This window comes from Salmo trutta, chromosome 26 (assembly GCF_901001165.1).
Source record: "Salmo trutta chromosome 26, fSalTru1.1, whole genome shotgun sequence".
In the NCBI taxonomy this organism is placed as follows: domain Eukaryota; kingdom Metazoa; phylum Chordata; class Actinopteri; order Salmoniformes; family Salmonidae; genus Salmo; species Salmo trutta.
In genome coordinates this window covers 6,515,087-6,530,314 of record NC_042982.1, presented here as the reverse complement: position 1 = coordinate 6,530,314, position 15,228 = coordinate 6,515,087, and the positions used below count along the sequence as shown (strand labels likewise).

The 15,228-nt window shown below is 44.0% G+C and overlaps 1 protein-coding gene across 1 annotated transcript; it reads left to right on the top strand.

The window, feature by feature from the left end:
• Nucleotides 1-2,343: 2,343 nt before the first annotated feature.
• On the top strand, nt 2,344-12,094 carry LOC115162785 (galaxin-like). Its single transcript, XM_029714211.1, has 6 exons — nt 2,344-2,440; nt 3,277-3,377; nt 7,431-7,660; nt 9,803-10,131; nt 10,958-11,014; nt 11,304-12,094. Exons 1-6 carry the CDS (start codon nt 2,344-2,346, stop codon nt 11,570-11,572), a joined length of 1,083 nt encoding a protein of 360 aa, XP_029570071.1. The 3' UTR covers nt 11,573-12,094.
• The last annotated feature ends 3,134 nt before the right edge of the window (nt 12,095-15,228 follow it).

Below are 15,228 nucleotides of genomic sequence, written 5' to 3'. Positions count from 1 at the left end.
TTAGGTTGCTAGATCGAATCTTAACCTGCCATAAGATACTTTTGTGTCAGCAAGTCTCCCCAGTGAAAAATGTCCATATCCACCACTCCATCTCTCATGTACAGACCTTTCAAGTAGCTGCACTTAACACCTCACTGATACTGATTGTGTAAGCTACAAACCCAAATTGTCTAAGGAAATGTAGCTAACAGTAATAACATTGCAGACATATTCAGAAATCTGGGCTGATGGAATCATTGTTCTGCATATCTACTGGCCATCATTTCAGCTTGAGGTCCTGCCCCTCCCCCACTGCAAAGTGCACAAAAGTACCAAACTATCAAATGTTTCATAGGTCAACACAGTTCCCCCCGTCCTTTGTATATTATTTATATATACTTGTGTTCCCACATGTACTTCCTGTATTGATTTGTTGTTAATAAAAAAAAATATATATAATAATAATAATAATAAATGATACACAGTTCCCCCCTCCCCCATGTTGCAGCATAAATGTCTGCCCAAGGTTGCCATGTACACTATTTTGTGGTTTATTGATGTACTTTGAAAACTTTGCTGCAGGTGAAAGATTTTGGTCGCTAGGTGGAAGTTGTTATACTACTTCTATATTGCAACGTTACCAACATGGCATTTTAAAAAATTGATTAATTTCCCTGTATTCTAAAATTGAGCTAGTGAAGGTGGGTTTTGAAGGCTGGTTTTGAGCAGACTCCTAGAAATTTGAAATTGACCTGGCAAGCCTGTCCCTGCCTGAGCGTGATCACCAAAGGGGGCGTTGTTGGGGCTGTGTTTCTGGACCTAAGGAAGGCTTTCGATACTGTTAACCATGAGATTCTCATCACAAAATTGTCCAAGTTCAACTTTTCCCCCGATGCCTTGAGATGGATGAAATCATACCTTGAAGGTAGAACTCAGTGTGTCAGAGTGAGCAATGAGCTGTCGCCCACTCTTAGCTATGATGTGGGCGTGCCCCAACGGTCAATACTGGGGCCCCTCCTGTTCAGCCTGTACATTAATGATCTGCCTTCTGTCTGCACTGGGTCTGAAGTTCAAATGTATGCCGATGATACAGTGATATATGTGCATGCAAAGAGCAAACAACAAGCTGCACAAGAACTCACTACTGTAACGGTCCAGGTTACAAAGTGGCTCAGTGACTCGTGTTTGCATCTCAATGTGAAAAAAACTGTTTGCATGTTCTTCACAAAGAGGGCAACAGATGCTACTGAGCCAGATGTCTATCTGTCAGGGGAGAAGCTCCAGGTGGTATCTGATTTTAAGTACCTTGGCATCATACTTGATTCCAACCTCTCTTTTAAAAAGCATGTGAAAAAGGTAATTCAAATAACCAAATTCAACCTAGCTAATTTCTGATTTATACGAAATTATTTGACCACAGAGGTAGCAAGACTGTACTTCAAATCGATGATACTCCCCCACTTAACATACTGCTTGACTAGTTGGGCCCAAGCTTGCTATACAACATTAAAACCTATTCAGTCTGTCTACAAACAGGCTCTCAAAGTGCTCGATAGGAAGCCCAATAGCCATCATCTGCCCAGGGACTGCGGTTGAAAATTAGCCGGCAGGCTAAAACCGGCACTTTTACTGAAACGTTGATTAATGTGCACTGTCCCTGTAAAAATAAAATAAACTCAAACTCAAACTGAAGTAGCTGTGCAGCACGTTTTTAAGGAAGAGGAGGATGGTTGCAGATGTTTGCAGATGTTTGCATTCATGCAAGAAGGTAAGCTATTAACTAAACTGTTAACCAATATTTTTGCTAAAATTGTATTTGGTGTATTGACAAGCAATGCATGTTCCCGTTGTCTTTATTTTTAATTCATTAATGTCAGTCATGTATGTCTTTCGGTGGAATCCAACATGCATTGAAGATGTCCGAAAGCCGCATTGTGTCAGATATACTGCGTCATGACAGATTGAAATTGGTCGGTTTATCCAAACAATTCATTAATGTGCAATTGTTACTTTGCATGTTTCTACCTCCTAACTACGAAAACAGGTTGCCACCCTCTCCAGAGTGTTAAATCTCAATGATACAGAACAGGACCAGTTTGCTGACTTCTTGGGTCACGACATTCGGATTCATCGAAAGTTCTACCGTCTTCCAGAGGGAACGCTTCAGCTGGCAAAAATAAGTCAAATACTGATGGCGTGTGAACAGGGCAGATTGGCAGACTTCAAGGGGAAAACTCTGGATGAAATAATCCTCAGTCCCAGTGGTAAATGTACCTTTGACAATAAAAACAAAGGTTTTGGTTGGCGCAGATTTAGCTTGCCTCAATTTAGCATTCTTCTTTTGGCTATCTTTTAGAAATAAGCATGGCTGAAAACAATGAGGCTGCAGACTCTTATTCATCAGAGAATGACTCTGATAGAGAGGAGTCGTCTGAAAAATCCTATGAAGAAAATCTGACCGGTATGCCTATACCTTACATAGATATGGACGTATTCTTAATTACAATGTCCTTTTCGAAAAATACATGTTTTCCACAGATATTTTCCAGGAGAGATGTCAGTGATTTGGGCCAAACAGCCAATGACCAAGGGAAAGCTGGGACAAGCAGTATCACACCCAGTCTGAGAAAGTGGGAAAATACTTTCCACAGTACGTACTTTCCCACCATCTCAGACTGGGTGTGCATCTTTGTGCTATTTATACACACACAGACAGAGAAGCCCGATGGAGACATTGGAAATGCATTCCATGAGACTCCAGAAAGCGTTATTAAATATAAAATCTTAAATGAGACACGTGTGTGAGTTCTTGTGGAAGATTAGGTGCTCTACCACGAAAGAAAGATACTGCTCCCCGAGTGCCAATGACGTGGAGGCACCTCTCTGATTCAGAGTGGTTGGGTTAAATGAGGAAGACACATTTCGGTTGAATGCATTCAGTTGTGCAACTGACTAGGTGTCCCCCTTTCCCACATACCACACATGGGAGGAAACAGCATTAAACAGCTGTTTTATATCATCAGTCGAATCGCCCAATCTCTACTCAAATTTTGGGGGTTTTCCTGTAACATTTCTCTACAAGGCCATAATGCATCAAATATGTAGATGAAAAAGCAGTCCATATTTGTAACAGATGACCAGTTTTGTTCAGCAGTCATCGCACTGTATTGTATGGATGCTGATTTTACAGTATGTACAGTAAATGCTGCCAGGTCAGACAGATTATTTACCAGTCTTGATCTGATCATCACCACCATCCCCATCGCTGTCCTTCCTCGTTCCCATCTCTCTAACCAGATCTCTACAATGGTGCTAGCTGTGGCTCTCAGGGAAACAATCCAGACAGTAAAATCTGCTGTGCCGGGAAGCTGTCCAATAGGGTGCTTGGAAAAAACCTGGTAAGTCCAGAGCTTAGGCCTACAGCTAGAGCTTAGTTCACTGAACCTCCTCCGCTACATAAAAATCAGTTCTCCTCAATTTAAAGTAAAACAGATAAATCCTCCATACGCTTGTTGAGTTTCGCAACGTAAGCTTAACTTTCTGAACATTCGAGACGTGTAGTCCACTTGTCATTCCAATCTCCTTTGCATTAGCGTAGCCTCTTCTGTAGCTTGTCAACTATGTGTCTGGCTATCCCTGTTCTCTCCCCTCTGCACAGGCCATACAAACGCTTCTCACCGCGTGGCCGCTGCCACTCTAACCTGGTGGTCCCAGCGCGCACGACCCACGTGGAGTTCCAGGTCTCCGGCAGCCTCTGGAACTGCCGGTCTGCGGCCAACAAGGCTGAGTTCATCTCAGCCTATGCTACCCTCCAGTCCCTAGACTTCCTGGCGCTGACAGAAACATGGATTACTACAGATAACACTGCTACTCCTACTGCTCTCTCCTCGTCTGCCTACGTGTTCTCGCATACCCCTAGAGCATCGAGCCAGCGGGGTGGTGGCACTGGAATCCTCATCTCTCCCAAGTGGATATTCTCTCTTTCTCCCCTGACCCATCTGTCTATCTCCTCATTTGAATTCCATGCTGTCACAGTTACCAGCCCTTTCAAGCTTAACATCCTTATCATTTATCGCCCCCCAGGTTCCCTTGGAGAGTTCATCAATGAGCTTGATGCCTTGATAAGTTCCTTCCCTGAGGATGGCTCACCTCTCACAGTTCTGGGTGACTTTAACCTCCCCACGTCTACCTTTGACTCATTCCTCTCTGCCTCCTTCTTTCCACTCCTCTCCTCCTTTGACCTCACCCACTCACCTTCCCCCCCTACTCACAAGGCAGGCAATACGCTTGACCTCATCTTTACTAGATGCTGTTCTTCCACTAATCTCATTGCAACTCCCCTCCATGTCTCCGACCACTACCTTGTATCCTTTTCCCTCTCGCTCTCATCCAACACTTCTCACTCTGCCCCTACTCGGATGGTATTGCGCCGTCCCAACCTTCGCTCTCTCTCTCCCGCTACTCTCTCCTCTTCCATCCTATCATCTCTTCCCTCTGCTCAAACCTTCTCCAACCTATCTCCTGATTCTGCCTCCTCAACCCTCCTCTCCTCCCTTTCTGCATCCTTCGATTTTCTCTGTCCCCTATCCTCCAGGCCGGCTCGGTCCTCCACTCCTGCGCCGTGGCTCGACGACTCACTGCGAGCTCACAGAACAGGGCTCCGGGCAGCCGAGCAGAAATGGAGGAAAACTCGCCTCCCTGCGGACCTGGCATCCTTTCACGCCCTCCTCTCTACATTTTCCTCTTCTGTCTCTGCTGCTAAAGCCACTTTCTACCACTCTAAATTCCAAGCATCTGCCTCTAACCCTAGGAAGCTCTTTGCTACCTTCTCCTCCCTCCTGAATCCTCCTCCCCCTCCCCCCCCCCTCCTCTCTCTCTGCGGATGACTTCGTCAACCATTTTGAAAAGAAGGCTGATGACATCCGATCCTCGTTTGCTAAGCCAAACGACACCGCTGGTCCTGCTCACACTGCCCTACCCTGTGCTTTGACCTCTTTCTCCCCTCTCTCTCCAGATGAAATCTCGCGTCTCGTGACGGCCGGCCGCCCAACAACCTGCCCACTTGACCCTATCCCCTCCTCTCTTCTCCAGACCATTTCCGGAGACCTTCTCCCCTACCTCACCTCGCTCATCAACTCATCCTTGACCACTGGCTACGTCCCTTCCGTCTTCAAGAGAGCGAGAGTTGCACCTCTTCTGAAAAAACCTACACTCGATCCCTCCGACATCAACAACTACAGACCAGTATCCCTTCTTTCTTTTCTCTCCAAAACTCTTGAACGTGCCGTCCTTGGCCAGCTCTCCTGCTATCTCTCTCAGAATTACCTTCTTGATCCTAATCAGTCAGGTTTCAAGACTGGGCATTCAACTGAGACTGCTCTTCTCTGTGTCACGGAGGCTCTCCGCACTGCTAAAGCTAACTCTCTCTCCTCTGCGCTCATCCTTCTAGACCTATCTGCTGCCTTTGATACCGTGAACCATCAGATCCTCCTCTCCACCCTCTCCGAGCTGGGCATCTCCGGCGCGGCCCACGCTTGGATTGCGTCCTACCTGACAGGTCGCTCCTACCAGGTGGCGTGGCGAGAATCTGTCTCCGCACCACGTGCTCTCACCACTGGTGTCCCCCAGGGCTCTGTTCTAGGCCCTCTCCTATTCTCACTATACACCAAGTCACTTGGCTCGGTCATATCCTCACATGGTCTCTCCTATCATTGCTACGCAGACGACACACAATTAATCTTCTCCTTTCCCCCTTCTGATAACCAGGTGGCGAATCGCATCTCTGCATGTCTGGCAGACATATCAGTGTGGATGACGGCTCACCACCTCAAGCTGAACCTCGGCAAGACGGAGCTGCTCCTCCTCCCAGGGAAGGACTGCCCGTTCCATGATCTCGCCATCACGGTTGACAACTCCCTTGTGTCCTCCTCCCAGAGTGCTAAGAACCTTGGCGTGACCCTGGACAACACCCTGTCGTTCTCCACTAACATCAAGGCGGTGACCCGATCCTGTAGGTTCATGCTCTACAACATTCGCAGAGTACGACCCTGCCTCACACAGGAAGCGGCGCAGGTCCTAGTCCAGGCACTTGTCATCTCCCGCCTGGATTACTGCAACTCGCTGTTGGCTGGGCTCCCTGCCTGTGCCATTAAACCCCTACAACTCATCCAGAACGCCGCAGCCCGTCTGGTGTTCAACCTTCCCAAGTTCTCTCACATCACCCCGCTCCTCCGCTCTCTCCACTGGCTTCCAGTTGAAGCTCGCATCCGCTACAAGTCCATGGTGCTTGCCTACGGAGCTGTGAGGGGAACGGCACCTCCGTACCTTCAGGCTCTGATCAGGCCCTACACCCAAACAAGGGCACTGCGTTCATCCACCTCTGGCCTGCTCGCCTCCCTACCTCTGAGGAAGCACAGCTCCCGCTCAGCCCAGTCAAAACTGTTCGCTGCTCTGGCACCCCAATGGTGGAACAAGCTCCCTCACGACGCCAGGACAGCGGAGTCAATCACCACCTTCCGGAGACACCTGAAACCCCACCTCTTTAAGGAATACCTGGGATAGGATAAAGTAATCCTTCTACCCCCCCCCCCCCCCCCAAAAAAAAATAATATTTAGATGCTCTATTGTAAAGTGGTTTTTCCACTGGATATCTTAAGGTGAATGCACCAATTTGTAAGTCGCTCTGGATAAGAGCGTCTGCTAAATGACGTAAATGTAAATGTAAATGAGTTGTTGTTTGTCAAGGCATAAAGACAATGCTGTACAGCACAGGGATGTATCTGTGTATTTGCATTATTTAAATGGTCAAAATAACTAAAAGGTGGCATTTTAAGGCAAGGCTGACACTATACATTATCCACAGACCCATTTCAGTCCACTCAGAATGTTTAGACAGGGGCCCAGTGGGAAGAGGGTGTCCTATACTCAATTTTCTAGAGTGCTGCTTCATCTAAAAGTCTGTCAGGGAGACAATCTGCCCCGTGATTTACCAGTAACAATGACTATTTATGGTGGTTGCTTTACAAAGGCTATATGCGGTACTATGTCAGTTTTGGCAGCACATTTAGTTCTGTAAGCCCCACCCTGCAATCAGTTAAGAGTAGAGTAGCTCCTCTTTCGCTTGGCGCTCTGTTGGTAGAAGACAGGTCCGCTGGTAAGACAGTTAGATTTTAAACCTAACTGTAACCACACTGCTAACCCTAATTTCTAACCTTAAATTTGCTTTTTGATCTTAATTTTTGTTTGTATGAATTTTGACATGTATTCAGACACCTTCCCTTTTTTCACTATAGCAAGTTGACTTTCTTTTGTGATTGTGTTTGAATTATGGGTGTGTGCATGCTACGGTGTGTCTGCATGTCTGTTATTCATGTTGTGAGTGTGTTGATACCCTGCTGACAGGTGTGTGTGTGTGTTGTTACCCTGCTGACTAGTGTGTGTCTCTCTCCCAGTGCTGCGTTACAACTCCGTATGGTGTAGAGGACCGAGGGGTGCTGTGCTGTAACCAGACCTTGCACCGTGTGGTGGAGGATAGGTACCAGTGCTCCCCAGGTGGCCACTTGTATCTGCCATCCCATGACATGGTGTGTGGTTCACACATTCATCTCAACGATCCAGGCAAACACTGCTGTGGAGAGGACACATACGACCCTCAGTATGAAATCTGCTGCAACGGACACAAGTGAGTTGCTCTATAGAGTGGAAACTATAGGTAGTTGAACCTAGCCAGGATTCTTCTTTGCTCAAACAAGAGTAATAAAGGCCTAGTGCACCATTTATTTAAATTTAATTAAAAAATATATATATATATTTTGTGATTTTTCAAGCGGTGCTACAGCACCCTCAGCATCCCTACTTCCCGCAGCTATGGGAGGAAGCTGGTTGATGGTTGTTTGGGATTTTAGGGACATTACTAATGTATTTTTCATGTAAACTGTGTTTATTATTGACTGAAGTCTGTAAATTGGAAATATGGAAAAATGTATCATGACCTGACAGACTGGAAATATATATATAATTATTTTGTAAATATTTTTGGGGTATTTTACCCCTCTTTTCACTTCCCCCCACAATTTCGATCTTGTCTGTATCACACGCTGATCTAAATTCTATAGAGAACAAGTGGAAACGTGGGCGAACGCATAATTAACAATCAATGCTCTAATGTGAAAAGGCTATGACCCTGTCATTCAAACTGTGGGTCGCAACCCGTAGTGCTTTCCCAGGAACTTGCATGGCAGTCTGAATTTACACTGATACCATTACTGAATACTTTGGTCATGAAATAAGCGGGAGGTCTCTGCAGTGCACTTGTGAGTGACGCACTTGAATCTACTTTCATTTGAATCAAAATAAATTCAACAATACCTTTGTTTCATCACAAAACTGGAGAGCAAGCTCTGTCTGGTGATGTCCACAAAGCATATTACATGGTCAAGCAAGAATGTTGCCGACTACTAAACTAATGATTTAGAACCAGAGAGTTACCGCAAGTTGCAAAGAAAACAGGAGCTGCCTTCACTATTTCAGCACCATTTCGACTTCAACATTATCAAATCACCTCTGCTTAGTCGAATACATTGACTACCTCTGCTTAGTTTAATACAGTGACAACTAAAAGATACCAATAACTATTTAGTCCAATAAACATAAACTAAATATGATATGGCTGTCCATGGTTCTGATTTGTGTGTGCGTGTGCATGCTTGCATTTGTTCAAGAAAAACTAATTTACTCACCCTACTTGTAGAGAAAAGCCAATGCCATCCTCCTTTCTTTCCTGTTAACAAAACGGTCTATGACTCTGTCATATTTTTGTTGTCCTAGGCTACCTGGCTAAAATGCTTGCTTGCTAGCCTAACTTCCATTCATGGGCAACGTTAGCTAGTTAATATTAGCCTTCTACATCTAGCTACATATTGAACTTCCGTCCTCTCGGTCCAGGGGCACAATGTATGAATTTATGTTTGAATCAGAATCGCCGTTATAATCATTGGCCAGTACGTAGAATTAAATAAAACCACAAGTACAAATCCCTATCTCCATCCATGGCTAATTTAGCAAAGGGACAATTTTAGCTAGCTAGCCTCTGGAGGTAAACAACACAATTAGATGCAGCAATTGAAGTTGTTTCTCTCAACAACGTATTTATCTTTATTTGATGTGATAAGAGTGAAGCCAAATCCAAACTGGCTTCCCTTGACACTTTTTTTTGGTGCACCAGGAACATTCACAGTTGAGCTCACTCAGTATAGCTCAATGTTGATTGGCTATTATTTTATACTTTTTTATCAAGGGAGGCCAAATGCTCAACGGTTTCCCTTTCATCTAATGCTATACGTGGCAACAATATGACCTGACAGCATCAGATAGATGGCCGACACATACACAGGGGCTCTGTTTCGCTCGTTCGGATGCTTTCTCCGGTGAGATACATTCAGCCTCTTGCGAATTGAAGGAAAATTATAAAAACAAAAAGAGACATTATTTTATATTTCTTCCTTGGTCCATTTTTTTGGGGAAGCCTGGCTTCCCATGGCATCCATGAATACATGCTACTGGTCATCTCTCTTCATTGCTCAATCTGTGGATTCAAGTAATCAATTGGCTAAAACTCATCATTTTTAGAGCTAGAACTCTCCAGATACCATTTCTTTGAGAGCTATTCATCGAAATAGACTGGGTAAAATCCAATCAATGATAAATAATTATCAGTACATATGGCTCTGATCTCACCCAACATGACAGCACAACAGGAACCAAATTCTGAGAGATGATATGGACTCTTTTGATATAGGGAGATCAAATATTTTTCTCTGCCCAGACACAGTAGGTGGGGGAACAAGTCCTGCTGCGGAGGGAAGGCCTATGACCACAGCAGTGACCAGATGAAGTGCTGTGCTGGGACTCTGTACAACCTGCAGGTTCAGGACAGACTCTCAGAGGAGGCCCAGTGCTGTGGGAGTGTCCTGATGGAGGCTGGCACCACGCAGACCTGCTGCTCTGCCCCAGGGCTGAACCTGGTCTACCCTACCCAGCCAGGGTTCACCTGCTGTGGGCACCGCTACCCCAACTCCTCCCTGTGGTCATGCTGCGCGGGGGTCCTGTACTCAAGGCCTGAACCACACACCACCAGCAAGAACATGATTCCAGGTCAGTGGGAACCGGATACAATCCGAACTTGATTCCCATTTTTCATCCATACATGATTTATGTCACAGTTTATATCTGAAAGGTCTCCGAAAGACCTACCGTAATTTCCGGACTATTGAGCGCACCTGAATATAAGCCGCACCCACTGAATTTTTAAAAAAGTATTATTTTGAACATAAATAAGCTGCACATGTCTATAAGCCGCAGGTGCCTACCGGTACATTGAAACAAATTAACTTTACACAGGCTTTAACAAAACACGGCTTGTAACAAAAATAAATAGGCTTTAACGAAACACGGCTTGTAACAAAAATAAATAGGCTTTAACGAAACACGGCTTCTAACAAAAAAAAGAAAACATTTGCAGTAAACAGTAGCCTACCAAGAAAGTCATTGGTTACTATCTTCCTCCTCCTGTGCACTGAAAGCACTGTAGTCATCTCCTTTCAAAAAAAATTGAAAGCGGGAAAAATCCATATTAGCCGCGTCATTGTTTAAGCCGCTAGGTTCAAAGTGTGGGAAAAAAGTTGCGGCTTATAGTCCGGAAATTACGGTACATACAGGGCAGACAAGTGATATGAAGATTCTATGTGAAGATTCTATTTGTTATTCATGTGGTCCTTTGTAGTTCAGTTGGTAGAGCATGGCGCTTGTAACGCTGGGGTAGTGGGTTTGATTCCTGGGACCACCCATTAGTAAAAATTCACGCATGACTGTAAGTCGCTTTGGATAAAAGCGTCCGCTAAATGGCATACAAGAATAAGATAAAGGGGGTGTCTTTTCATGGGTCCCTGCCTGGATTCTGTCTGTTATTCATTATCCTCAGGACCCAGGCTTCTACCACTGGGGGATCTGAAGACTGAAGTCCTGTGTCACACCAGAGGTAAGGCCTCCAGTTTGAAGCACAGGATCAAAGGAAAAATTACTCAATACTTTGGCCTTTAGCAAGAGCATTGGGAAGCCCTTGAATCTACTTTTGTGGGAAGCACTTGAATCATTTTGGAAAGCACTTGAATCCCTTTGGGAAGCACTTAGACTAATTGATTTACAGTAGCTTCACAAAACTGATCTAAGGTGTGTGTGTGTGTGTGTGTGTGTGTGTGTGTGTGTGTGTGTGTGTGTGTGTGTGTGTGTGTGTGTGTGTGTGTGTGTGTGTGTGTGTGTGTGTCCAGTTCTGCTGGGGACAGTGGAGAGTGTGTCCATGAAGATGAACGAGCGGTCCATTGTGATGATAAACGCCATGTACATGCTGGCCTCACGTGGCCATGTCAACCCCCTGCCTTCCCCTCACTACGTCACATTACCCGACCACTGCAGCTCCCCTGAACTGGTGCCGGGCAACACTTACATCTTGATGAAAATACCTTTCTCAGACACCATAAGATTCATCTCTGATCATTCCTACCCTCTCCATTCCATCCTCTCCAGGTGCTCAAAATGATACTTTTAACCATGTTTTCAGGCAATACAGTGTTTGTTCACAATTACATTGCTTACAATGGCTTTAAAAAGAAAACGTCTATTTTGGGTTCTGATGGGGTAGGACAGTTTAACTAAGCTCATGAGGCATACATTATATTCTTCAAGAGTCAATTTGTATATCATTCATTTAAAACTCCAAAAAATGTATGTGGCTATCACAGATGACCCATTTAAGATATCAGTATATCTTTTAGCAATTTTTATTTGCTTGCAAGAAAAACGAGCATGTTTATGATCTGTCATGAGTCATATTTTATTATGTTTGTCTGGGTAGTGGTTTTCTGTTATATTATCGCAAATGTTCCTTTAACGTTAATGCAATTATATTGTCTTAATAATGGCTATTCCATACTGAAGCTATTTACTCACTGAAACTCTTTGTTCAATGTGACACCAACATCATTGGCATGAATCTGTCTGTTTAGTGATTGTACCACATTGTAAAACGGCAGGAAATAAAGCCTATTTTCTAACCAAGCAATTGTGTGTAGGTGTGTGACCACCATGACCTCGTTACTTTTTCCACATTGTGTTACATTACAGCCTTATTCTAAAATGTATTAAATAGTTTTTCCTCCCTAATCAATCTACACACAATACTCCATAATAAGAAAGCAAAAATGTATTTAAAAAAAAAAAATGTTTTAAATATGACATTTACATAAGTACTCAGACCCTTTACTCAGTACTTTGTTGAAGCACCTTTGGCAGAGATTACAGCCTCGAGACTTGTTGGGTATGACGCTACAAGCTTGGAACACTTGTATTTGGGGAGTTTCTCCCATTCTTCTCTGCAGATCCTCTCAAGCTCTGTCAGGATGGATGGACAGCTATTATCAGTCAACATTCATTCGCTTTTTATTTGAAATCGGTATGCTTTTTACAAGGCACACTTGTCAGAGAAGACAGAGGAGCATCTGTCAACAGAGCAACCGTCATAAGAATTGTTCAAAAGTTTAATAAAGGACTATTCTAATAAATGAAACAGTTAGACAATAAATGAAGATACTCCAAACTCAGATATTGACCTGAGATATAGCACATAAAACATTGTACCGCCAAGGACAAATAAGATCCTTGCTTATCCTCTCTCTTAGTTGTGACTATTGTACAAGGCTGGGTGGGAGGCCACAGCTTTGTTGGCACCTGTAAGTTAACAGAACTACTGTATGAAAGTTAACAGAACTATGCTCCTCTGTCTTCTCTGACAAGTGTCTTCTGATCCCTCCTGTCTCAGCCTCCAGTATTTATGCTGCAGTAGTTCATGTGCCGGGGGGCTAGGGTCAGTCTGTTTCATCTGGAGTATTCTCTTGTCTTATCCGGTGTCCTGTGTGAATTTAAATATGCTCTCTTTCTCTCTTTCTTTCTTTCTCTCGGAGGACCTGAGCCCTAGGACCATGCCTCGGGACTACCTGGCATGATGACTCCTTGCTGTCCCCAGTCCACCTGGCCATGCTGCTGCTCCAGTTTCAACTGTTCTGCCTGCGGCTACGGAACCCTGACCTGTTCACCGGACGTGCTTGTTGCACCCTCGACAACTACAATGATTATTATTATTTGACCATGCTGGTCATTTATGAACATTTTAACATCTTGACCATGTTCTGTTATAATATCCACCCGGCACAGCCAGAAGAGGACTGGCCACCCCTCATAGCCTGGTTCCTCTCTAGGTTTCTTCCTAGGTTTTTGGCCTTTCTAGGGAGTTTTTCCTAGGGAGTTTTTCCTAGCCACCGTGCCTCTTTCACATGCATTGCTTGCTGTTTGGGGTTTTAGGCTGGGTTTCTGTACAGCACTTTGAGATTTCAGCTGATATACGAAGGGCTATATAAATACATTTGATTTGATTTGATTTGAAAGACAAAGAAGATTTGGTTCAGTTCCATTCTACATAAACAACCATCAAACAAAGCTGTCCAGTTACAGGGCAAACAATTGTATACACTACAAACACATTATAGTGTTCCTGAAAATGTGCTGAAAATAATTTAAGGAACTGATGTGATTGTGTCTCTTCTCTTCCATAAGGTAATTACTTATCTGTAGGTGATTGAAGAAAGCGTTAGGATATTTTAGTGGAGCCTCAGAAACCACAATGAAATTACTGTATATCAAAATAATGGGTTGACACCGGAAACTGTCCGAATTCTGAAGTGGTCCAAAAATAGTACATGAGTGGTACTATAACTATTAAAGAAATAGAATGGGAATGAAAACAACTTGTGGCAGAGACAATTTAGAGGAGAACTTGGCAAGAAATTAGAGGAAAGTGAGCGAGAAATTGCATCTTTCATATGCTTCCTTCCAGGCTCTTGTCGTGGGAGATGGTCCAAGTCCTTGGACACATTCCCAGTTAATCACACCATTCTAAAGTGGACCACACAGCCTCTTCCTGTATGATGCACGAAGCTCTGACCGAAAGTGTCTCAAAGTAAGCCAAACGTGACACTATTGTAAAACAGTTCTAACACAGCAGATCTATGCTCTCTAATGGCCTACACAAAGAAAATGTAATGTTTTGAGCACCACATATCTTTTGTTTCACACAAATTGTTTAAAACAGAACATAGACAGAAACGCATAAGCTTCCATGTCAAATGTAAGAGACTAATGAAAATATTGTATCCTATCACTACTGTGTGTAGGGGGAAAGCATAGGGCCACTATCCCTTGAATAAATTCAGGGACAAGAAGCTAATTTGAGCTGGCGAGGGTTATAAACGGACAATAAAGTGATTATTATTAACACTTTATTGTTAACTGACAGCTGCCTGGAGAGTTACAGTGAGGGTGATCCCCTGCTGATTTTGTACGTTTGCCCACTGACAAAGAAATTATCACTCTATAATTTTAATGGTAGGTTTATTTGAACAGTGAGAGACAGAATAACAACAAAAATCCAGAAAAACGCATGTCAAAAATGTTAAAAATTGATTTGCATTTTAATGGCACCACCATCGCCTGTAGGCCGTGCCGAGTTCAACGAGATGCCCCACTTAACCGTAGCTCACTCGGTCTGACCGCAGCAACCGTGGAAAAAAGTAGGCCCAAAATGAAGCCTGACCTAAATTTGAGGTGCTTTTGGGTGACAGTGGCAGAACCGTTGAGGCTAGAAGCACAATTCAATCCCAGGAACGTTCCTAAAGTCCTCCCGATCTGTGCAAGCCTAAACTTGACCGTGTGGAATTAACCCTTAACAGTGAAAACAGGGTGTTTTCTTCTAACAGTTTACATTGACATCTCCCCCCATAGGAATACATTGCCTGCTGCTATAAATTCAACCTGATGCATATGTGGGTTATGATTGCCATATCAAGCTGTCTTCAATGACAATCCATCAGGCCACTATGAGGATTACCTGTGTTGGGTTTAAGCTTCCTGAAGCAACCGGAAGTGATTAAATTACCCTAAAAGTGGTTTTGATATATCCAACCTGCAGCACGTGAAAAACACTGAATTCAACCCTCTCTAAATCAGTCAGTTCTTAACGTAAAGACTTGAAACTCAGGATTCTGTAAAAGCCTACCCCTATGAGGAGATGTGTTTACTTTCAGCTTCCTGTGACAACCGGAAGTGCCTAAAATTGGGGTCATAGTGGCTGATTCAAAGGGTTAA

Coding starts and splice junctions, on each gene's coding strand:
- LOC115162785 (XM_029714211.1), top strand. CDS start 2,344: ATGGCTGAAAACAATGAGGCTGCAGACTCTTATTCATCAGAGAATGAC. Junction 2,441..3,276: donor CTATGAAGAAAATCTGACCG/GTATGCCTATAC, acceptor CTCTCTAACCAG/ATCTCTACAATGGTGCTAGC. Junction 10,132..10,957: donor CAGCAAGAACATGATTCCAG/GTCAGTGGGAAC, acceptor CATTATCCTCAG/GACCCAGGCTTCTACCACTG.